The sequence below is a fragment of the Callospermophilus lateralis genome, chromosome 17, assembly GCF_048772815.1.
Source record: "Callospermophilus lateralis isolate mCalLat2 chromosome 17, mCalLat2.hap1, whole genome shotgun sequence".
NCBI classification, from domain to species: Eukaryota; Metazoa; Chordata; class Mammalia; order Rodentia; family Sciuridae; genus Callospermophilus; species Callospermophilus lateralis.
Genome location: NC_135321.1, coordinates 1859958 through 1884580, shown reverse-complemented (window position 1 = coordinate 1884580; position 24623 = coordinate 1859958). Strand labels below are relative to the sequence as shown.

Here is a 24623-nt window from a genome sequence, read left to right as displayed (position 1 = left end):
ACCCCACCCGGCTCTTAGCCACGCGGGCGCCATCTGCCTGGCGCTGAGGGAGCCCCCGGCGGCCCAGCGCAGCCAGAAGGGTCCCCGCCTGGCCCGACAGAAGGCACGTGCCCTTCCGGCTCTGCTAACGGCCCTGCCCACCCAGGAAAGGGCTCCCCACCTTGAGAGGATGGGAAGGAAATCTAACCAAGCCTCTATGAATTAGCGAACTGGGATCTAAAACCAGAGATTATATCAGACCAGAGACAAGCCAGTTCCACCTCTCCCTTCGGTCACTCCTGCAAGGAGCCAGGGGCCCGCCATAGCAGAGAGGGGAAGTCACCAAAGATCGGCCAAAGAGATTCCTTCCCAGCGGACTCTAAATTAGCAGGAGCGGCGAGGGAGCCGGACGGAGCTGGCGGGAACCGCGGCAGCGGCACGGGAACCGGCGGGAGCTGAGGCGGCGCTGACGCAGGAGCCGGCGGGAGCCGCGCGGCGCGGGTCTCCCAGCTACAGCCCCCACCAGTGCTGACAACTGAGGTCTCTTGCACCAGATACGGGGGCGTGGCTACCAGAAGAACGAAACGCGATCAGTATGAAAAGACAAGGAAAGAAAGGACCACAAGCAATGCAGGTCAACTCAACTTTAGAAGAGGTAATATCTGCAGCAGATGGAATGTCAGATAAAGAATTCAGGATATACATGCTTCAGATGATCTGGAGTCTCAAGGAAGACATTAGACAGCAAAATCAGACAATGAAAGACCACTTCGACCACTTCGACAATAAATTACACAAACAAATCCAAGAAGCAAAAGATCAATTATACAGGGAGATAGAGGTTATAAAAAACAAACAAACAGAAATCCTGGAAATGCAGGAAACAATAAACCAACTTAAAAACTCAATTGAGAATACTACCAGCAGAGTAGAACACTTAGAAGATAGAACATCAGACAATGAAGACAAAGTATTTCAACTGGAGAAGAACATAGACAGCTCAGCAAAGCTGTTAAGAAACCATGAGCAGAACATTCAAGAAATATGGGATAACATAAAGAGACCCAACTTAAGGGTCATGGGGATACAGGAAGGTATTGAGGTCCAAACCAAAGGAATGACCAATCTATTCAACGAAATAATACGAGAAAACTTCCCAGACTTGAAGAATGAGACAGAATCCCAAATCCTAGAAGCCTACAGGACGCCGAATGTGCAAAATCATAAGAGAGCCACACCTAGACACATTATAATGAAGATGCCCAACATACAGAATAAGGAGAGAATTTTAAAAGCTACAAGAGAAAGGAAGCAGATTACATTTAGGGGTAAACCAATCAGGATAACAGCTGATCTTTCAACACAGACTCTGAAAGCTAGAAGATCCTGGAATAACATATTTCAAACGTTGAAAGAAAAGGGGTTCCAACCAAGAATTGTGTATCCCGCGAAATTAAGCTTCAGGATGGAAGATGAAATTAAAACCTTCCATGATAAACAAAAGTTAAAAGAATTTGCAGCTAGAAAACCAGCTCTTCAAAACATCCTCGGCAAAATATTACAGGAAGAGGAAATGGAAAATATCAATGAAAACCAACAGCGGGAGGTAGTACAGTAAAGGTGGGGGGGAATAATCAAAGAGGAAAACAAACCATGTTTAGTAACATAAATAAACAAATATGGCTGGAAGAACAAACCATATCTCAATAATAACTCTAAATGTTAATGGCTTAAACTCACCAATTAAGAGACACAGGCTAGCAGAATGGATCACTAAACAAGACCCAACAATATGCTGCCTTCAGGAGACACATCTGATAGGAAAAGACATACATAGACTGAAGGTGAAAGGTTGGGAAAAATCATATCACTCATATGGACTTCGCAAACAAGCAGGAGTGTCCATACTCATTTCAAATAAAATAGATTTCAAGCCAAAGTTAATCAAAAGGGATGAAGAGGGACACTACATACTTCTCAAGGGAACCATACACCAACAAGACATAACAATTATAAATATATATGCCCCAAACAATGGTGCAGCTATGTTCATCAAACAAACTCTTCTCAAGTTCAAGAGTCTAATAGACCACCATACAATAATCATGGGAGACTTCAACACACCTCTCTCACCACTGGACAGATCTTCCAAACAAAAGTTGAATAAGGAAACTATAGAGCTCAATAACACAATTAATAACCTAGACTTAATTGACATATATAGAATATACCACCCAACATCAAGCAGTTACACTTTTTTCTCAGCAGCACATGGATCCTTCTCAAAAATAGATCATATATTATGTCACAGGGCAACTATTAGACAATATAAAGGAGTAGAGATAATACCATGCATATTATCTGATCATAATGGAATGAAATTGAAAATCAACAATAAAAGAAGTAAGGAAAAATCATGCATCACTTGGAGAATGAACAATAGGTTACTGAATGATCAATGGGTTATAGAAGACATCAAGGAGGAAATTAAAAAATTCTTAGAGATAAATGAAAACACAGACACAACATATCGGAATCTATGGGACACATTGAAAGCAGTTCTAAGAGGAAAATTTATTGCTTGGAGTTCATTCCTTAAAAAAAGAAAAAACCAACAAATAAATGATCTAATACTTCAACTCAAAATCCTAGAAAAAGAAGAGCAAAAAAACAGCAAAAGAAGTAGAAGACAAGAAATAATTAAAATCAGAGCTGAAATTAATGAAATCGAAACGAAAGAAACAATTGAAAAAATTGACAAAACTAAAAGTTGGTTCTTTGAAAAAATAAATAAAATTGACAGACCCTTAGCCACGCTAACAAAGAGAAGAAGAGAGAGAACTCAAATTACCAGCACACGGGATGAAAAAGGCAATATCACAACAGACACTTCAGAAATACAGAAGATTATCAGAAATTATTTTGAATCCTTATACTCCAATAAAATAGAAGATAGTGAAGGCATCGATAAATTTCTTAAGTCATATGATTTGCCCAGATTGAGCCAAGAGGATATTGACAACCTAAACAGACCAATATCAATTGAGGAAATAGAAGATACCATCAAAAGACTACCAACTAAGAAAAGCCCAGGACCGGATGGGTATACAGCAGAGTTTTTCAAAACCTTTAAAGAGGAATTAACACCAATACTTTTCAAGCTATTTAAGGAAATAGAAAAAGAGGGAGAACTTCCAAATTCATTCTATGAGGCCAACATCACCCTGATTCCTAAACCAGACAAAGACACTTCAAAGAAAGAAAACTACAGACCAATATCTCTAATGAACCTAGATGCAAAAATCCTCAATAAACTTCTTGCGAACCGGATACAAAAACATATCAAAAAAATTGTGCACCATGATCAGGTAGGATTTATCCCTGGGATGCAAGGTTGGTTCAATATACGGAAATCAATAAATGTTATTCACCACATCAACAGGCTTAAAAATAAGAACCATATGGTCATCTCGATAGATGCGGAAAAAGCATTCGACAAAGTACAGCATCCCTTTATGTTCAAAACTCTAGAAAAACTAGGGATAACAGGAACATACCTCAACATTGTAAAAGCAATCTATGCTAAGCCTCAGGCTAGCATCATTCTGAATGGAGAAAAACTGAAGGCGTTCCCTCTAAAATCTGGAACAAGACAGGGATGCCCTCTCTCACCACTTCTGTTCAACATAGTTCTCGAATCACTGGCCAGAGCAATTAGACAGACGAAAGAAATTAAAGGCATAAAAATAGGAAAAGAAGAACTCAAATTATCACTATTTGCAGATGACATGATTCTATACCTAGCAGACCCAAAAGGGTCTACAAAGAAACTATTAGAGCTAATAAATGAATTCAGCAAAGTGGCAGGCTATAAGATCAACACGCATAAATCAAAGGCATTCCTGTATATCAGCAACAAATCCTCTGAAATGGAAATGAGGACAACCACCCCATTCACAATATCCTCAAAGAAAATAAAATACTTGGGAATCAACCTAACAAAAGAGGTGAAAGACTTATACAATGAAAACTACAGAACCCTAAAGAGAGAAATAGAAGAAGATCTTAGAAGATGGAAAAATATACCCTGTTCATGGATAGGTAGAAGTAACATCATCAAAATGGCGATATTACCAAAAGTTCTCTATAGGTTTAATGCAATGCCAATCAAAATCCCAACGGCATTTCTTGTAGAAATAGAGAAAGCAATCATGAAATTCATATGGAAAAATAAAAGACCCAGAATAGCAAAAACAATTCTAAGCAGGAAATGTGAATCAGGCGGCATAGCTATACCAGACTTCAAACTATACTACAGAGCAATAGTAACAAAAACAGCATGGTACTGGTACCAAAACAGGCAGGTGGACCAATGGTACAGAATAGAGGACACAGAAACCAATCCACAAAACTACAACTATCTTATATTTGATAAAGGGGCTAAAAGCATGAAATGGAAGAAGGATAGCATCTTCAACAAATGGTGTTGGGAAAACTGGAAATCCATATGCAACAAAATGAAACTGAATCCCTTTCTCTCGCCATGCACAAAAGTTAACTCAAAGTGGATCAAGGAACTTGATATCAAATCAGAGACATGGCGTCTGATAGAAGAAAAAGTTGGCTATGATCTACATACTGTGGGGTCGGGCTCCAAATTCCTCAATAGGACACCCATAGCACAACAGTTAATAACTAGAATCAACAAATGGGACTTACTAAAACTAAAAAGTTTTTTCTCAGCAAAAGAAACAATAAGAGAGGTGAATAGGGAGCCTACGTCCTGGGAACAAATCTTTACTCCTCACACTTCAGACAGAGCCCTAATATCCAGAATATACAAAGAACTAAAAAAATTAGACAATGAGATAACGAATAACCCAATCAACAAATGGGCCAAGGACCTGAACAGAAATTTCTCAGAGGAGGACATACAATCAATCAACAAGTATATGAAAAAATGCTCACCATCTCTAGCAGTCAGAGAAATGCAAATCAAAACCACCCTAAGATACCATCTCACTCCAGTAAGATTGGCAGCCATTAGGAAGTCAAACAGCAACAAGTGCTGGCGAGGATGTGGAGAAAAGGGTACTCTTGTACATTGCTGGTGGGACTGCAAATTGGTGCGGCCAATTTGGAAAGCAGTATGGAGATTTCTTGGAAAGCTCGGAATGGAAACACCATTTGATCCAGCTATTCCACTACTCGGTCTATTCCCTAAAGACCTAAAAAGAGCACACTATAGGGACACTGCTACATCCATGTTCATAGCAGCACAATTCACAATAGCAAGACTGTGGAACCAACCTAGATGCCCTTCAATAGACGAATGGATAAAAAAAATGTGGCATTTATACACAATGGAGTATTACTCTGCATTAAGAAATGACAAAATCATAGAATTTGGAGGGAAATGGATGGCATTAGAGCAGATTATGCTAAGTGAAGCTAGCCAATCCCTTAAAAACAAATGCCAAATGTCTTCTTTGATATAAGGAGAGTTACTAAGAACAGAGTAGGGAAGAAGAGCATGAGAAGAAGATTAACATTAAACAGGGATGAGAGGTGGGAGGGAAAGGGAGAGAGAAGGGAAATTGCATGTAAATGGAAGGAGACCCTCAGGGGTATACAAAATTACATACAAGAGGAAGTGAGGGGAAAGGAGGGAAAATATAAGGGGGAGAAATGAAGTACAGTAGAGGGGGTAGAGAGAGAAGAGGGGAAGGGAGGGGGGAGGGGGGATAGCGGAGGATGGGAAAGGCAGCAGAATACAACAGACTCCAGAATGGCAATATGTAAATCAATGTGCAACTGATGTGATTCTGCAATCTGTATATGGGGTAAAAATGGGAGTTCATATCCCACTTGAATCAAAGTGTGAATTATGATATATCAAAAACTATGTAATGTTTTGAACAACCTACAATAAAAATTAATTAAAAAAAAAAAAAAATAGATGACAGGGATAAAAACTAGATTGCAGGCTGGGATTGCGGCTCAGTGTCAGAGTGCTTCCTACTTTGGGTTCCATCCTCAGCACCCCATAAAAAATAAATAAAGATATTGTGTCCATGTATAACTAAAAAAATATTTAAAAAAAACTAAATTGCTACCCTCAGTTTTTCTGGAGAGAACAGAATGGATATTTCTCCCAGGGAATTGAAGAGCAAGAGGAAGTAGATACTAGGAAGAGAACAAACAATTGCTCTGGAGTCCAGTGAGGTTATACCCCAGTGTTGAAAGAATTTGTTCACATCCTGGCGGAACCCATTTCTTAATTCTTAAATACTCTTGGAAAACAGGAGACCAGTCAAAATATGGGGAAAGATAATATCTACAGATTATTTTTAAAAGTGATTTTAAGGAACTCCACACAAGGAAACTTGATGATGATTTGCTGCAAAGTTCTGGATTGGATTATTAAAAAGATCAATATGTGAACCATCATGGATGGCTTTGATGACAACAGTCTAGAAGTGTGGTGGGAAAAGGGGGCAATGTGATGCCTAACTCAGTTTAGTAAAGGAACAGAAGTTTTCTGTGGAAGGCGATGCCTGAGCTGAACAGGAGAATATTGTGGACAAATCATTTGGCCAAATAAAAATTTAAGAAAAGAAAAAAAAAAAAAAAAAAAAAAAAAGAAAGCTGAGAGCAAGGATAGTGGGTGGAGGTGTGGTGAACTGGAACCCTGGGACTGTGCTGGGGCACGTCAGATGGTGCAGCCACTGTGGAAAATAGGCTGACAGTTCCGCAGAGTCCAGCACGCAGTCGTCCCATGACTCAGCGAGTCTATTCCTAGGTACACACGCCAGGAAGCGAGAACATGCCCCGGGACAGGAGTGCACCCAGCTCCCAGCACAGGGCCACAGCAGCCAAGGGGCAGAAACGACGCGAATGTCCACCAGCCGAAGGATGGACAGTTAGAACACAGGACGTTACTACAGGGCGTGCTGTGCAGCAGAAAGAGACACGAAGCCCCGACACACACCTCGACGTGGAGGAGCCCGACAGCACCATGCTTGGGGAAGGAAGGCAGCCGCGGAGCTGCCCAGACACTCACGGGTTGGTGGTGGCTGAGGGCCAGGGTGAGGGTAGCTGACTCCGAAGGGCACAGGTGCCCTCATGAGGCACACTGCTTTCTACCACGGGCCTGAGACAGTTGCACACAACTATGGCTATGTTAGAAACAGTGCATCACACATGTTAAAGGGGCGAAGAGTATGGCATTTGAATTCCATCTCAGTAAAGCTGCTTAAGAAGACGCGTGTGGGGCTAGGAGTGCAGCTCAGAGTTAGGGTGCTCACTTAACCCTGTGCGCCCTGGGCTCATCCCCGGTACTGCAGACCAAACAAAGCCCACAGAGGATGGGTCTGCAGGAAGGTAGATGGCATCGCCGGGGGGGGGGGGGGGGGGGGACATTGCAGGCAGCCTCTGAGGCCTCTTCCTGCAGGAAACAGCCCAGATCAGCAAGTGGCCCATTTAGCTACTTAGTTTTAAGGCACATTGTCTGTGAGATCACGCTAGAGGGTGATTGAGATTGTAGTGCTCTTCAAATAACAAATGCAAAGAAATGTGCTCAGGGTTGTATTCAAAGGTTGATTTTTAGAAAATATTACCCAACGTCGCAGGGAAACTGCTTATCAAGGTCTGTTATGCAACTGGACCCTGGCTTCTATTTTAGGAACTCGGACACCTTGCCACTTACTCCATCTCGGCTGGCTATGTGGACAAGGAGGATGGTCAGCCAGGAGGGACGGGGCAGAGGGAGCGATTCTGCTTGGCACAGTGCTTTCACTTTAAGAGCTGGATAGTGCAGTGAATTTCAAGTTTGAGTTGAGTACACTTAAAGCTAATTCATGGAAGGGCGTTCACTCATTTCAAAATATTCTTCATTACTGAAAATGAAATGAGGCACAGGAAGCTCCCATCTTAGGTTGAAAGTGGATGCATTTCCTTTAGTTTAGATCATAAAATCATTCCTGCTTAATTTTCCTAACATTCTACTCTCTGCTTTCATGTGATTCTTTATTTAATTGCTTCCTGCAGTGCAGGTAACTCAGGGTGATAGGTCAGGGGCTTGGAGCATGGCCTGTCTCTGCTAAAAGAGAAACACCAACACGTCAGAGCCCAGACGTGATTTCTCTGAATTGCACGCTTAGCTCTGCCCTCCTTGGCCTCTTTGGTGTCCTCTTCCACTGTGAAACAGCTCCATGCAGCTGTCCAGAGGGCTGTGGGACGTTCAGTGAGCTCACAGGTGCAAGCTGGACCCTCATTAGTATTTACTGTTATTCATCTTCTGATTCTTTTCCACAGTCAGGACTTTGGAAAGGTGGAAATGAATCCTCTCAAGTAAAAACAGGTCTTGTGAGTGTCAATGCCATGAGATTTAACACGCGGAGAGGCTCACATGCACTTCAAGTGCGCCACACTCCTCGGGCCCCCTTGCGCTAAAGGAGCACAGCAGGCTGCTAAATGGAGTTACCACTTCTCTATGCAGAGCTTTCCTCCAAGAAAGATCTGCTGTCCCCATGATCAGAGGGACGCATCAGAGCAGCAAGCAAAACCTGCTCAACTTGTTCCAAGGGCTACAGAAGCACACGGGCTAGCACTTGGCTCTGCATATTCGGTAGCAAAACGAATCCCCCAGCCTTGTGGACGTGCATTGAGAATTTTATGCAGAGTGCAGAGAGGTGCCAATCATCAAGATCCATCAGAGGTGACTGCACGTTTCACCAGCCTTCTGGCCACGGCATCCCCGGCAGGAGCACATTCAGGAGAGTTATGTGGTCCAGGCCACGATTCTCGTTTGTCTCATCTTTCATAATAAAATCAAGTCAGATACAGTTATGAGAAGACAGGATGAGAAGATAGGTTATAAAAACATTTTGAAAAACCTCTTTATGGAGTGTTCCATTCATTCTAACAGGTCACATGACAACTAAGACATCCAGGAAAAGAGCAGGTCAGATGGGTTCCCCTGAGTTGTTCACAAAACAATACTTTTATTTTGAGCAATAAGGGAATTATAACTTCAAAAAAAATCACACTTAAGCTCCTTCTGTTTGGTTTAACCCACACTATTGTATGCTCAGGAATAAAATATAGAAGACAGGTTTTCTTTTATATGTTGGGGAATTGGCCAGAAAGGCAGGGGGTTCCACTGTCCCTAACGACTAAGTATTTTGTATTTCAACAGTGATCTGAAAAGAACCCCTTTTATTTATTTACTTATTTATTGTGCTGGAAATTGAAGCCAGGGTCACCTAAACACTGAAGTACATCTTCTAAACATGAACAAAACAGAACAAAACAAACCCCCAACCCTAGAGTATGGGATGTGAGTGTTCTGGGGTGTTCAGGGCCCTGGCCTGACCCCTGTAAGTGATCCAGGGATCTGCTCCAAGAGCCCTCCTAACTTGAGATCTGACCAGCCTCGGCCTGACCCTGAGATATGCAAGTCCGTGCCTGGTCTCCTGAGCCTCCGCCCCAGGACCCAGCAGGAAGGGACTCACTCAGGACTCCACCAGGGCCCACTGGAAGCAATGCAGAGCCAGGCCCAGGACTGGAGTGGGACGAAGCTGGCAGGCGGCGGAGCTGGGGGCCTGCGCACACTGGGCCAGTGTGTGGACTGAACTTGGTGTGTGGAACAGCAGTCCTCAGGCTGTGCCTGCCCTGGTGACTCCATGGTGTGTAGAACAGCAGTCCTCAGGCTGTGCCTGCCCTGAGTGACTCCATGGTGTGTAGAACAGCAGTCCTCAGGCTGTGCCTGCCCTAGTGACTCCATGGTGTGTAGAACAGCAGTCCTCAAACTGTGCCTGCCCTGAGTGACTCCATGGTGTGCAGAACAGCAGCTCTCAGGCTGGGCCTAAACCTTTCCTACTCCATTCTTCAAAGCAGTAGTTTGCCATGAGCTGTTCCATTTTCAGTTTAAGTGCTGAGGTGACTCCATGGTGTGTAGTGACCACACTTTTTTTTGTACAAGTAAACCACTGCCATCTGCTACCATGGGGCACAGATCGAAGAGTAAGCTAAACTTGCCCACTTAGCGAGCTCTATCAAGGAGCACCTGGACTCGTGGACATCCCTAGTCATATCAGCAACACCAGATGTGGGAGTTTTCAACCTCATCAGAGGAGAACTCCTCACTCAAGACCCATAAAAGGAGTGGCACCTTGAGACTGGACACAGCAGCACGCTGACCACCTCATCACCAGCCTTGCCCAGGAAAATCACCACAGCCGTGAGCCTCTGAATCCCTGTCCTGCAGCCTTAGCAGAGTGTGATTTTTCCTGCTCGTGATGACCAAGCCAGTCCCACCCCAAGCCGACCCTGTGAAACTGTCATCAGGACTTGGCCTAGAATGAGTTCCTGCCCTGTGACCGCTCTGCCTCTGAACAAGTTCCTTGGCTGGTTCCTGTTCTTATCTGACCACCTGCAGCGACTCTGCATCCACATCGGCTTCTGCCTTTGCTCTAGTTCAGCCTTCTGGATCCTGTGGCTGCCTTGGCCCTTCTTAGCCTTTCTATAACACACGTGTGTGCGTGCATGTGCACACACACACACACGTGTATTTGTGTGAAGAGTGGTGTGTGACTTATAAAAATGTTAGAAATTAAGATTGGAATAAAAGAACCTGTGATGTGGCTTAAGACCACCAGGTGACCCACGAGTGTTCAGTGAATTGTCACTTGTGAACTCAGCATAAATTCCGAGACTGAGGACAGACCCAGACGTGTTCCCCTATGTCACTGATGCTGCTGGCTCAGGACAAGGTGCAGACTGGTCTGCCCACAACCAAGAATCTTCCTGACCCGAGCAGGCGTTTCCGTGTGTCTGTGTCACACTGGGTTGCCAAGCATCTGTGGCCCGTCCTTTCGGTCTCCTAAGCTCTTCAGCAAACATTCAACTAACTGAAGATTACCGGAGTTCTCAAAAACGCACGTGGGTTGCCTGAGAAGCTCCACACCATGGACGTCAGCACTGCCAACACAGCGGCCAGGCAAGAGAGGCAGGACCGCACGTCCTTGTGCTCAAGGGCCGCCAGCCATACCGCTGCCACTGGGCACGCGCCTGACGCCTGGAACAGAGGGGATTCCTGTGCCCTGGCTCCCACTCTGGGAGAGGCATAGTGACCCACACGGGCTTGGCCTTCTGGAGGGCTTGCATGTCAGTGCCATTCTGCTGTCCTCCCAGGTGGTGAGGATGGACAAGCTCCTCCTTCTTTATGCTGTGGCCGCAGGCATTGCTGTTCCCAGGGTCACCTGCCTGCCTGGGCGGGGCGCGTGCAGGACACTCCAGGGAGAGCTCTGCTGGTCAGTGTTCACCGTGTAACACACATGTCCTCGGCACAGCAGCCCGGGGTTGCCGCCCCCCAGCATTTGGTTTTCATGGGGAAAGGACAGATGACTGCACCAACTGCAGTGACCCAAGCAAGCACCAGCCCGGCCACTCCCCTGCCTGAGGAAGTCAGGACGGAAGCTGCACCCAAGCTGAAGGGCCCAGACACCCCGGCTGGCGAGGAGAGGCTGCAGCGATCACAGGAGGGCCACAGGGAGCAGCACCGTGCCTCAGCTCGGTGGCTTGGAGGGAGACGTTTTCTCTGGCCCAGTGAACGATGGTGTTCAGGCTGCTGGAGGAGCTGAGCTGTGGCAGTGCCTTGTGTGTTGAAGCCAACTAAATGTCTCAGTTCTCAGATCTCAGAAAGTCCTTTTAATACCTACAGGCTCACTGAGAGCGAGAGCAGGGCTTTCATGGTGATTGAATATGTGAGCAGACTTGCTGGGGTGTGGTCAGCTGTGGGGGGCCGTGAGCACCTCCTGGGCACCTGTGTGCCGCGGCTTGGCTCTGGTGCACAGCTCCAACCAGCACACGCTCAGGAACCGCCAAACTTGAGACACCAAGCAGACTGTGTCACTCCTCTCTACCAACTTTGGACAGGAACTTCACTTTTGCAAGTTCTCAGATCCTGTTTTTCAATGCAGTATCTTTTTTTTTTTTTTTTATGATGATTACACAGAAATATCCAGAAACATGGCCAGACATTTTTGGAGAACCCTTCTGAGCCAGAGATCGCCACCAGCAACAGCAAAGAGGAACCTTCCCGGGCTACCCCACACAGGAAGAGCGGGTGTTCAGAGTTCTTAGGAGTCATTAGGTTTAAGTGTTTAATAGTGCAGCACTCGGCCCCGCCCACTCTGGACGATGTGGGGTTTGTGGAGACAGACCACGGGTTCTTTGCCCTGCAAGGCTCCGGTACCTTGCCCACTAGCTAGCGCCTCAGGAGTTCCATGTGGGAAGAACCAGGTGTACCACCCTCCCTGTGTTCACTCCCTTATCTAGAAACCCAAGCAAAGGAATTCCCATGCTAACAGTTGGAGGACTCTGCAAACAGGTGGGCAGAGGAGGATGAAAGATAGGAGGGTACAGAGACCCCCAGAGACCAGGCCCATTCCAGAACCTTCCACTGACCCCCACTGAGAGACTCTGGTGGGATTCCTTGGGCCAGCTGCAGCAGGACCTGGAGCCCAAGTGGGCTGGGGTGGCCTCCAAGGGCCGAGGTTGGTGCTGCCTAGCCTGGGCTCTTCCCTGGTGGGCGAGATGCCCTGGGCTGCTCCTCCTGCCTTGGTCAGCTCTCTGCTCGGGAGCCTCTCTCCCAGGCTTCCTCATTCCTCTCCACAGCAGCGTGTGGTGGAGTCCTTGTCCTCGGCCCAGCAGAACACGGCCACCAACTCCCTTCCTCAGGAGGCTGCTAGGGAGACACTGGTAAATAGTGAGTCCAGGCTCCCCGGGAGAGGGGGCAGCGGGCCTCAGGACGCTCTGCCCCCCTGAGCCCCAGTGGGCGGTCAACAAGCCGCCAGCCACCCCCTGGGTGACAGAGTCCAGCTGGAACGGCTGGCCCAGCAGTCATTCCTAGGAGTGTGGCCATGTCTGATGGAGTCAGGCCTTTGGGCCACCAGGGTCTCCGAGGGAAGCTGGCACAGGCAGAGCTGTGGGAGGCTCAGGACCCACAGCCTCCCGTGACCTTGAAAGTGGGAGAGATTTTTCAGGAGGGGCCTTTACAGTGGGTGCCCAGAGCCTCACCTTCCCTATTCCTAACACTGCCTGGGTTTGTCTCAGCCCTAAGGAAACAGGGCAGGAGCTGGGTCCTCCTCCTGGGTCCGAGCACTCCTCGAGGCTTACCCAGTGGGCCTGGCCTTGGGCCCCTGGCACCCTAGTGCCACCCATCGCACCTCTGAATATAGTTGCTTAGTTTTCTTGGCCCCTCCAACTCGGTAGTGAGCTAAACTGAGGATGGACACAGGCTACTTTTTCTTTTAAATTAGAAGGAAATTAGGAAATTAGTAACGACAACCGCGTGTATGGCTTGCTGTGCCAGGAGCTGCCCAAGGGTGGGACCCATGCAGCACACCTGCTCGCAGGGCCTTACCTCCGGTGCTTGGAGTTAGGAAGCTTGGCCAAGCTCCCCTAAGTGCTCGGAGCAGGCTGGACTCTCATGAGCATCCAGCAGTGTCCCACACGGAGGGGCTTCCAACACACGCTTCTAAAGCATGTGGACGCAGGAGCACATGCCGGAATGAAAAGATCCAAGGCATTTCTTTCAGTCCGACCACTGGTGGACATCTGGACATAGAAGGAACACAACCCACTCAGGACAGAAACCTCCGTCCCTCTTGGCACTCCGAGGGCAGGACGACTTGTGGATGCTGAGACGCTGGGCTCCACTCGGGCACCTGCTTTAGGACCTGCCTGAAATCCTGACCTGGGAGACTAGGAGGGATGCAGGGAAGGCAGCGTACGGCCCTAGAGGGGTGTGCTGGCCGACATCACTGCGTCCTCACAGCGGCGCCAAGTCTGGGCACATCTGCAGGCTGCTCCTGGCTCCTCTGCACTGCGGGTTGGTTCAGGGCTACAGGTACCCTGTCCTGATCAGGGGACGCACAGTTGGCCACCAATGGCCCATTCTCCCTGTCCCTCTGCCTCTTTATTAGTCCTAGCTCACTTCATTTGACAAGAGAGAGAGAGAGATCAGAACTGTAAGCATCTCGTGAGGCACAATATTGATAATTTTTTTGATTTCTTCTTCTGACTTGAGGATGGGCTACTTATCAGGCGTGGTGTGACTCACAAATGGTACTGTGGGCCGGGACACAGACACCAGGAGACTGAGACCCTAGGGGACAGGGGTGTGCTGCTTTGGGGCTGCGCCTCCCACCTGCCGGGCCAGCCACTGGGTGCCTGGAATGTGCCCAGGCCTTGCTGCAGCCTACGTGAGAGCACTGAGGGTGTGAGGACCTAGAGCAAAACAAAGCAGGACAGAGCAGAACGGCAGCCCTCCATCCGTCAGTTCACGTGGATTCTGAGCTGAGTGACAGGCTGAGGTTCATCAGGCTAAAAAAATAGTTTTAAAACTGATGTGGGGGGGCTGGGGTTGTGGCTCAGTGATAGAGCGCTTGCCTAGCACACGTGAGGCACTGGGTCGATCCTAAGCACCACATAAAAATAAAATAAAGGAATTGTGTGCACCTACAGCTAAAAATATATTAAAAAAAAAAACACACAAACTGATGTCAGTGTTTTTGCTGACTCTCCCTCTGGCTGTTAGCAGGTGCTGTCTGCACGTGGGGCCAGCTTTCTTCCTCTCACGACCCCACTACAGCTGCTGCCTGGCTTCAAGCCCCAGCCACTGCTGCCATGAGCAAGACCACCGGGCTCTGACTCCGCCCCAGGCGAAATGAAGACTGTCATGCCAAGGGCCGGAATATAGAGAAGGCTGCAGAGAAGTGGCCAGGGAGCAGGTGGATCAGCTGCTGTGCCCGGTGCCACAGCCTGAGGCGGAGGTGCAAGGGCCTGACACCCTGCTGCGCACAGGAAGGAGGCTGCTGTGAGGTGCTTTACAGTGTCAACAACAGGAAGGAGACTGCAAGCCACAGAGAGGGGTTCAGAATCGGGAGTTCAGGCCAGTCATTCTGAGACCTACCACACCACGCCATGGGAACAGTCTGGCACTCTGATCAAAGCTGTCTTCCTACTTTCGCTTTTGGTGAGACTAGATCCTTCTTGTGCAGAGTCTCAACATAATCCAGGTCCTTCATGGTAACTAAACCCATTAGCATTCAATATTACTGCTAATTATACAAGGAAAGTATCCATAGTGCGCTTTAAGCATGCGTTAAATGGTGAGTCACCCATCGGAATCTTCATATCTATAAGTCATTTAGGCAAGGCACGCGATGGCACTGTCCTGACTTTAAGTCAGGTGGAGTATAAACAGAGCATTAGGCACTCACTCACTTGCTTCACATGGATGTTCTGAAAGCCACGCCCAGGAAATCACCCATTTGGTTTATACAGAAATCGAGCCCAAGCAAACCAGGGAAGGATGCACACTGCAGAGTTCATCAATAAAAGGCTACTGCAGACCACGTGGAAGGGTGTCAAGGCCATAATTAGCTCAGCTCAGTTCCCTGGGTATTTCAGAAGTGTGGCTGTGTGGGTGGGGTGGGGTGGGCCAGGCTCAGCCTGCGAGCTCCAAGCACTGCCCTGGGTCTGGTTTTGCAGCATGCCTGGTTTTATGCAGAATACAGACAGCGCCCACCAAACGGAACCGTTTCCCATGCCCTGCGACTGAGCGTAGATTAAAGGTTCACACGCAATGCCAGGCAGGCTCACTCACAATCTGAACTCATTCTCAAGTGGACAGGAAGTGAGGCAATGAGGACCGGCTGGCCATCTGTGGTCCATGTGAATGTCACGTGTCTTATGCAACTCAGAAGGAAACTGCAAGAGCCCTTTCTCAGAGACATTCCTGGGATCAAGGCCGTGCTGAGCATCCTGATCAAAGAGGGCTGAGGTGCACCTGAGGGGAAGCTGGCAGACACTGCGCCAGAGTTCAAGGTCAAGTCTGAGTAGCTGCAAGAGTTGGGATGGTTTTGAATCTGCATTTTTCTGTTTGCCTATCTACTCCCAAATGTTCTATGAAAGGGAAAGGCACAGAGGGAGATGGCACTGCACAGGTGGAGAGGGGTGTGTGGGGGGAGATGGCACCACACATGCTTATGGAGGGGCCAGGGGCCAGGCAGTCTGTGAGCTAAGGCCCACTCAGAGTTCTAAGGTAAGTGGGACAGGCCCTTGGCTCTGGAGGAAAGCCCAGCTGGCACAAGTGCAGGGCCAGCAGAGGGAGGGACCTGGCACCTTGGTTTTGGAAACCCCAGTGGGCATCTGCGTCTGGGTCTCGGGGCTTGACAGCTCTCTGGGAGATGCACACGTGTGGAGGCTGGGCACAACCCCAGGAGGGAAACCAGAGGGATGCAGTGGGTAACATGGGCTTCCCCCAGCCACCAGGTGGTGGATTCAGAAGGCAGGGCCTCGGGAAACGGCTCCACTGTTTCCCATCACTGGGCCGCTGAGGGATTCAGAACAAGTTCTCCAGCCTAGGGCTAGGGGCCTCCTGCCGCTGGCCAGAGCGAGGGCCAGAGCTCAGCTCCAGGGAGAGAGAAAAGGGAGGCTGAGCTCTGGAAGCCAATATGCTGAACTGGGGTTTGAGCACAGAAAAATCTGACCCGTCTCACGGTTCTCAGATTGGTCTAGATTCTCAGGCTTTTCTGAAATAGCAGCTGATTAGACAGCATGAAATCTGGGAATACTACTAAAAAATAAGACATTTGAAAACACAGAGTGTGTCTGTGTGAGAGCGAGGGAACGTGTGATCTCTCCTTTGGGACCTTGGACTCAGGCCTTGGGCAGGGAGGGCCTCTGGGCCTCCTCCCCCCTTCTCGGTCTCGCCTTTCCTCTCCCCTCCTTCTCTCCTTGCCTCCATCCCTCTCTTCCTTCCTTCCTCTATTTCCCTCCAAGGGCAGGACGCACCGACCACACACACTCGTCCTGAATACACTGACAACTGTGACTGGTGACAGTAACAAGGCCACCTCGGGGCTGGCTACCTCAGGGGAGTCACCCACTGCTGTTTTGGGGACGAGGACGTGGGATCAGTGTCTTACCTTACTGGCTTTCTCCGCACTCGACTCTCTCTTTCCCACGTGGTTTCCCATCCTCAGCCGGGGACCTCAGAGCTGCAAGAGAAGGGGAGGGTGTGAGCCGGAGGGTAGCACTTCAGCTCTCTACACTGGTTTTCCACCAGAACAAGAATTCTGACATCACACTCATTCTTAAGAAGGGAAACCAAAGCCCTGAGAGCTGGGGAGATGTGGCCTCAGTCATCTCCTCAGCAAGTGCCACCGTCTCCAACCCCACAGAGAGCTGGACACAGCGCAGTTCCAGTGCCCAAGCTCTGCCCAGGAGCAGACACCCTCCAGCACGCCTCCTCCTACATAGAAATGTCAACACGGGTCCACATGCAGATGCACGGAGTCACACCTCACACTCAGGTGTGACACAAGATGAACCGGGCAGTCAGGGGGTGCCCGGCCCTTCAAAGGGCAGCGAGCCCTGGTCCTGCTGCCTGGGAGAACCTATGAGATCACAGAAGGGCAAAACCAGACGGAGACTGCGTATCAGACAAGTATGCAAAGAATCTGCAGAATCTGCGGGGAAGATAAAGTCAGATGGAAACAAGCATGTGGACCTCCTTCTTACATTCTGACCCAAACCTCAGCAACAAGTGCATTTGCCTTTAACTCCAAAAAATGCACAGAACTAAAGAATTTTAGCCAAAGCCATTCAAAATGAATGTCTGTCCCACCCTCTCTGGGCCTGCAGCAACCATGAGGAGCTGGTCAGCCACTTGGACCACCATGCTTGGCCTGGTCCCTGGTGACCAAAGGCTCTGGGGACAGAGACAGAAGTGCCATTTTTCATGACACATTCTTTTTAAATATGTGAGCACTGCTCCTCTGCTGTACCCAGGAAAGGTGACAGGGTAAGTCATGTTCCAAAATGGGGAAGGGGAATTTCCTAAATGTTAGGAGTCTTGAATACAAGGCACGGCTCATTGCTCAGAGGCAATCTCTAGACAGGAATGCTCCCAACACCTGGCTTACTTCCTCCCCACTGACCAGGGCCCTTGGTGACTGGACTATTCCCAGGGGCCATGTCCGACCATGCGCAGGAATAGGGAGGACAGAAGTGAGAGGTTGCTGAGCACCACAGGTGGCCCTTGCTGGGATCCATGCTGGGCTGGGCCCATGCCCAGGTAAAGGTACAAAAGGAGTCCCCATGCTACATGCCAGTCTCCAAACTGAAACCGAGCAGATATCTAACCTCCAGGAAGGAAGCGGTAACAGCCCAGACTCCCAGACCCTCTGGCTGCTCTTGGCACGGGGTGAGCTCCTGTCACACTCTGCTGATCCCCGGGGAAGGGCGGCATGAAGTAGCCTGCCGCTGACCCGTGGCTTCTCCGCTGCTCTGCCGTGAGCCTGTGAGCAGGGCGGCTCTGAGACGACCCACCCGCCCATTCTGTGTCTTTCAGCCCTCTGGACCAGGAGACCAACTTCTGCTCAGCCTGTCAGACGCTCGTCCTACCTCGTGGAGCAAAGCGTTGCTCGGTTCTAGATGTGGACACCAGCCAAGCAGGTATCCTGCTGCCCACACATGCTGGGCAGCAGGACACCCGGGCAGCAGTTGCTGGATGGCTGACTTGCCGTGCACACAGGAAGGGCCTGTGAGCTACACCTCCCAGGGGGCCCGCACAGGACTTGAAAGGGGCTCTCTGTCCAGCACCCTGGACCCAGTGCTGATGACGCTCTAGTCCGCCAAAGACACAGCTCCAGAGGCGACAGGCACTGCCGACTGAAGGACAGAGGGAACCTGTCCATAGTTTGACACGTACATTTCCAAAGTGCAGGCTCCCACAGGATTCCATCATCCACCTTACCGTCTACTTGAGTGGGGTGACCAGGAAGCCTGCCCTAAACCAACCTCTCAATGGGAAGTAGAGGTCGGGGCAACGCGTTACTCTGCTTGATAAGGTAAAAGGTAAAAGGAGCAAGAGAGACAGGATATTTTTGACCTTTTGGTGTCTAAATGAGAGTAGGTGTGTCCCTGGTGAGATGGAGACGAGAATGCTGGGAATTCGGGGCTTACATTTGACCCCTCTTTAAATCCACACAGTGTGGTTTAAACCAAGTATTGAGAATTCATCATACAAACGGAACAAATAGAATAACAATGCATCAAACATCGTGGATCTACCTTCTGTTTAGTAAAAAAGAACTGACCCATTCAAAAGTAGACGCAGCCAGCCGCGGTGCTGCACGCCTATGATCCCAGCAGTTTGGGAGGCTGAGGCAGGAGGATCCCAAGTTCCAGACCAGCCTTAATTTAATGAGGCCCTCAGAAACTAAGTGAGACCCTGCCTCAAAATTAAAAAAAAAAAAAAAAAAAGACTGAATGTGTGGTCGTGGCTCAGTTGTAAGTGCCCTGGGTTCAATATCCAGCACCAAAAGAAACAGACAAAACAAACAGACAAACAAGAATGAGAACCTCACACAGCAAAAGTCGTGAATTCTGAGCTTCTCCTAGTCAGGGCTGGCGGCCTGTGTGTGGGGCTACTTGCCTGTTACAGGCCTGGAAAAGCCCAGGTCACCATCTGTCCTCTGCAGATGCCCACCCGCCTGGGCACTACCACTCTCCGCTTCCTTCCACCCTCTGCCATCCGTCCTCACCATCTCCTCAGTCGGTATCAGCCAGATCCAGAGTGGTCTTCTCTCCTCAGGAAAAACCTACGGATTTGTCCCAAGTTGGAATGTAAATACCTGGGAGTTGCTTGTGGGCAAAGGGGAGGTATCTGGGGACAAAGGGCCCTCGAACACAGCTGAAATCTGACCACAGGGTACTGAGCGGCTCTCGGGAGGTAGGTGGTGCGCCGCTCCTCCCGGTCGGTCAGTGTGTCCGCTCCTCCCGGTCAGTGTGTCCTGATCAGACCTCATCATGCTTCACAGTAAAGCTCCAGCTCACACCTGGGGCACTGATGTCCATCCACACCTCAGAAACTCAAGACTCCTGTGTTAAATTCTGTAAACAAGTCTGCATGGCGCCTGGCAAAATGCCAGAGGGAGTGGTTTGTGAAGTAACAAAAGCGAGCCATTAAGTGTGGAGATTCCTTATTGGTTGACTGCTGTATCTATTTTATGCTAATTAGATAAGCTGTGTAAAATGTATAAATATCGCTCAGATCCTACAATAAACGGCTCCTGCTGCATCAACGTACACAAGTTATTCGTCACCCCCCCCCCCCCCCCCCCCCCCCCCCCCCCCCGGTTATTTTGCCCAGCCAGCCGAACTGCGGCACTCCTGGACACAGAATCAGTTGAAATGACATAAGCCCAGAACAGACTTTCAAACGATCCTGGAAGGCGCGACTGGCTCTAAATGAAGACCGACTTAGTGGCGGGAGGAGGGACAAGAGACACCAACAGCCCGCGTACTCTAGATCAGGGCCGCAGTGTTTTGTGAGCATCTGTACCTGCCCTGGGTCACCAGGCCATGGCAAGCACAGTCAGGTCACAGGCCCCCAGCCTCCCGACCCTGTGGTCCCACGGAGTCGGCCTGGTAAACTCCACCCCCTCCCTGTCTGCCCTGGAGGGGAGTCACAGAAGGGTGGAGAGGCAGCCGGCCAGCTCTGGGCTTTCAGTGGTGCTGAGAGCTGGAGAGCCCCGGGCAGGCGGCTGTGTGTGGAGGCCACCCCAACCTGATCTCATTTGTACCATTAACCGAGTGGAGGGGGCAAGAGGACAGCCCGGGGAATGTGGGGGAGGGGGCGGGCAGCAGCGAGGCCAGGCCCACTCTCAGCCTCTGGGCAAAGAAGCAGCTTCTCCTAAAAGAGCAGAAAGGACGGGGAGGGGCATCCAGGTTCCCCGGGGCCTGCGGCAGACTTCCAGCCTGACAGTGGGACCCCTGCATGAGGGGGTCCCAGCCAACGGAAGGTCTGAAGTCCTGGCGACACTGTCACGATGGCCCGCCCCGTCTCAGTACAGGACCAGCATTCAGCCCATGTGCCCGGGTCGGCAACCCATCTTGACTGGCTCCCACAGCAGCTCAGCTCCTTGCTGCTCCCGGGAGGAGTGACCCACTCAGAAGCCATGTGGCTGGTGCATGGAGGCCGTGGTGCTGGGCAGGAGGACAAGCCCCTGCTCCTGGCACTGGGATCCCCTCCGCAGCAGCTCAGACCTAAAGCGCGTGGCTGGAGACCCACAACTCGCAGTGCGACCCCAGCTCAGTGACCTGGGGCAAGACCTCGCTCCCTGAGGCTCCGCCGGGGACAGGTCAGGGCCGGGGCTGCTGGGTGCCCTGAGGGGCGCTGGAGGAGCGGTGGGGCTGGGGTCAGGGCGGGCTGTTCCCGTGGTCTCTCCTCTTTCTGGGGCCAGTACTACCTGGGCCAGTGGGAGCAGCTGAAGACACACGGTCCAGCTCTCCACGATCAACAGGTCCCTGGGTTTGCAGCCCCTCAACTGACATGGCCAAGGGAAGGGGTGGGGGAAGGCGCCAGCCACCCAGAGAAGCGCGAAGTCACAGGAAGATGAAAGCCCCTGCTGGCCACAGCCAGGGCCCAGGAGGGTGCGACTTGCCTGGGTCAGGGCAGGGAGGCGAGGAGAGAGTGGGCAGGGAGACGGCACCCCTGAGAGTGGGCTCCTGTGGGGAGGACGGGGTCTCGTTCCTGTAAGCCCCGGGGTCACGTGAGTACCCCCATAAGCCTGCAAGCCTTCTGCCCATTCTAATTGAGAAAGTGAGGTTTCAGGACCACATCTAGGTGAGCGTGCCTCTAGAAATGCATTTCATTAAAAGTAGCATTATTGGGGCTGGGATTGCGGCTCAGCGGTAGGACGCTCGCCTAGCACCGGCGGGACCCAGGTTCGTTCTCAGCACCACATAAAAAAGTAAATAAATACATTGTGTTGTATCCATCTACAAAAAAGATTCTCTCTTTTTTAAAAAGTAGCATTATCAAAAAAGTAGAGTTATCTTGATATTGTATGCATTATGAATGTGCTCCGAATGTGCTCCGTGTAGAAAACAAGTTTGATGGTAGGTCTGAGATACCATGCATTCCTTAGTTATTAATTAACACAGGGTGTCAGTCAAGTTTTTCACTGCTGTGACCAAAACACCTGATAAGAACAACTTAGAGGAGGAAGATTTTATCTGGAGCCCACAGTCTCAGAGGTCTCAGTCCATCAAAGGCTGAGCCCCTGCTCCGGGCCGAGGGAAGTGGCACAGCATGGCGGAAGGGTGTGGCAGAGGGAGGCTGCCAGCCTCCTGTTGGCCCAGGAAGCAGGGCGGGGAAAGGGCCTCGGGGACAATGGACCCTTTCAAGACAGCTCCCAGTGACCCACCTCCTCCAGCCACATCACCACCTGCAAGTCCCCTCAAACCAGGACGGACTGGTCAGGTTACAGCTCTCACAGTCCAGTCATTTCCCCGCTGAACTCCTGCATCAACAGCCTTTGGGGGAGACTCACAGCAAAACCACACTCAGTAGAGAGAGGCCTGCAACCACCTGCTCCCACCAACCCGCACCCGGACACACAGGACGACCGCAGGGACGTTCCTCATCCGTTGCCTAATGTCGTGTGGTGAGAGTACATGAGAGGAAGGACTGGGGTTTTAATTCCACGCAGTCAGTGATTCTGTCTTCCCAGCTTCTGATTTCTCATCTGTACAGAGTTTTGTGGTGTTGGAGAGAGGGTTACATAAGGAAATTCAGGGGACAGCAGTAGGCCCCTGGTGCCACTGGTTTCCTTCCGTAGAGAGTGACTTGCAAGTTTCACAAGGTGCAGAATGGAGGGTGAGACCAGCAGGGCCTTCCCTTTGTCCCCAAAGGTCAGTCTTTCCCACCTATTTTAGGTATAAAAGCTCAACCTTCTTGCAGTAACAAATTTTCAGTAAATAAATTGCTTCACAATGAGTAGGAAGCCAGAGAGCAGTTCATCATTTTGTCAGGTGCAATTATTTATGTGGATACTTCACAGTCATTTCTTCCTGCCCATAGCCCGCCACATTTACACAAGTGTGCACTTGCACGAGTGTGAATTTCCCACGTGTCAAGCATTTGTCCAAGTGTGCACATGACAGTGAATATGCCAGCAAGACGGCCTTTGTGGGGAGGGCACAGGAGGACGGGGCCGAGGGTCAACCAGGGGAGCACAGAGGCTGAGCCCCAGATCCCCAGTTCTGAGCAGAGGAGGAGAAGGCCAGCTGGCGCAGGGGGGCAGAGTCTGGGGTCCGCCAGCCGGCAGCGCCAGCCTCACCAGCGCTTCAGACACACGCGTCCCAGGCCCCAGACTCTGTCCTGGAGGGAGGACCCGGGCCTGAGGGCACCGCCCACTGTGTCTGAGCTCAGAGGCGGAGCGGTGAGGAGCAGGAAGGAGAATGGCCAAAGGGAGGCCTTGGGAACACACGCAGGGCTAGTACACCTGGACCACAGCAAGGCTGTGCCCGCTGCTGCAGGACGGACGGAGGGGCACCTCACCCTGCAGCATGTTGACTTCACTTGGTCTACCTATAATTATGGATTAGCAAACGAGGAGGACACACAACTTCCATCCCTAAATCATAGATTCTCAAGAGGTCTTGCTTCACCTTAAATGCCACTTTCCACAGAAACCCTCTCCAACAGCCCCATCTAAATGAGACCCCCTCAATCTTATGCTCTGCCAGGACGCTGTCCTCGCCCGTGACGGACCTGCCACTCTGGCACGTGTCTGTAACCATCCAGAGCGGGCATCCTCTGCACTGCCAGCTCCAGAAAGGCAGGTGACCAGTCCTTCCATTCCCCAAAGCTCACCAGGCCCAGCGCAGAGTGAACGAGAGGACAAACCCAGAACACGGGAGCGCAGTCCTGTCTCTGCACACCTAAGAGGACAGCCTGAGGGTCACTTCAAATTCAGAAATAATGCAGATGACAGCGCTGGCTTCCAGAACAGGACCAGCGGCACTGACCTCTGCTTTAAACTCTAGTGCTAGCTGAGGTGTCACAACTTTGCTACAATTTAGCCTGCCCTCCATTTCCCATACACAATATGTATGTAAAACAGGTTATTCAAAGTTTATAGTATAATTGTTTTTCATTTTAATTCAAAGAATTTAGAATAATCTTCCTAAAATATTAAGCATCCTGACAACTTAGGGATCATTTTTGAGAGGCCATGAGCTACCACTGATGGTGTGTTAGTTGTGCCAGCCTCCGACCAGGGCTGAGCAACAGAAGCCTGCAGTGGCCAGCCGGCTCCAGGGGCTTGCTGAGGATTCACCACGCCTAGAGGTCAACCACTCTATTTTTATGTGAGTCCAAATTCCGAGGAACATGTTTTCTTCCTATAGATCAGGGGTCAACAAATGGTGACCTGTGCCCAAGGATTCCCCAGTTTCTGTGAGTGAAGCTGTGCTGGCACAGCGCTGTGGTCTTCTGTGGGCCTCTTTTCTCCTGACCCCTTCTCGGCACCCTTGGAGTGGGCAGCTGCAATGGCCACCTTGCGGCCCAAGAGTTCACAACCTGGCCCTTTATAGAAAAGAGCTTCCTGATTTGTAGACACCAGCAACCCTAAAACTGCCCAGCATGCTGAATGCACCGTTTCCTGCACAGATCTCCCATGATGTGTGGCAGGGACCTCCTCCCCAATGCCCTTCCTCTCCTTCCCCCTTTAGCAGAGAATCTTCTGCTGTTAGCTGGCCATGAGGCGTCTGGGTGG

General features: G+C 50.1%; 1 protein-coding gene across 4 annotated transcripts in view; it reads right to left on the bottom strand.

Moving 5' to 3' along the window:
* Positions 1-17033, bottom strand: part of Mbp (myelin basic protein) — an 84211-nt gene extending 67178 nt beyond the window's left edge. For all 4 annotated transcript variants that reach the window (XM_076836794.2, XM_076836795.2, XM_076836796.2 and 1 more), the window contains exon 1: positions 16980-17033. In XM_076836794.2, the coding sequence (XP_076692909.2) occupies positions 16980-17030 (51 nt within the window). In that variant the 5' untranslated portion in view covers positions 17031-17033. The remainder of the gene's footprint in view (positions 1-16979) is intronic.
* Positions 17034-24623: the final 7590 nt, after the last annotated feature.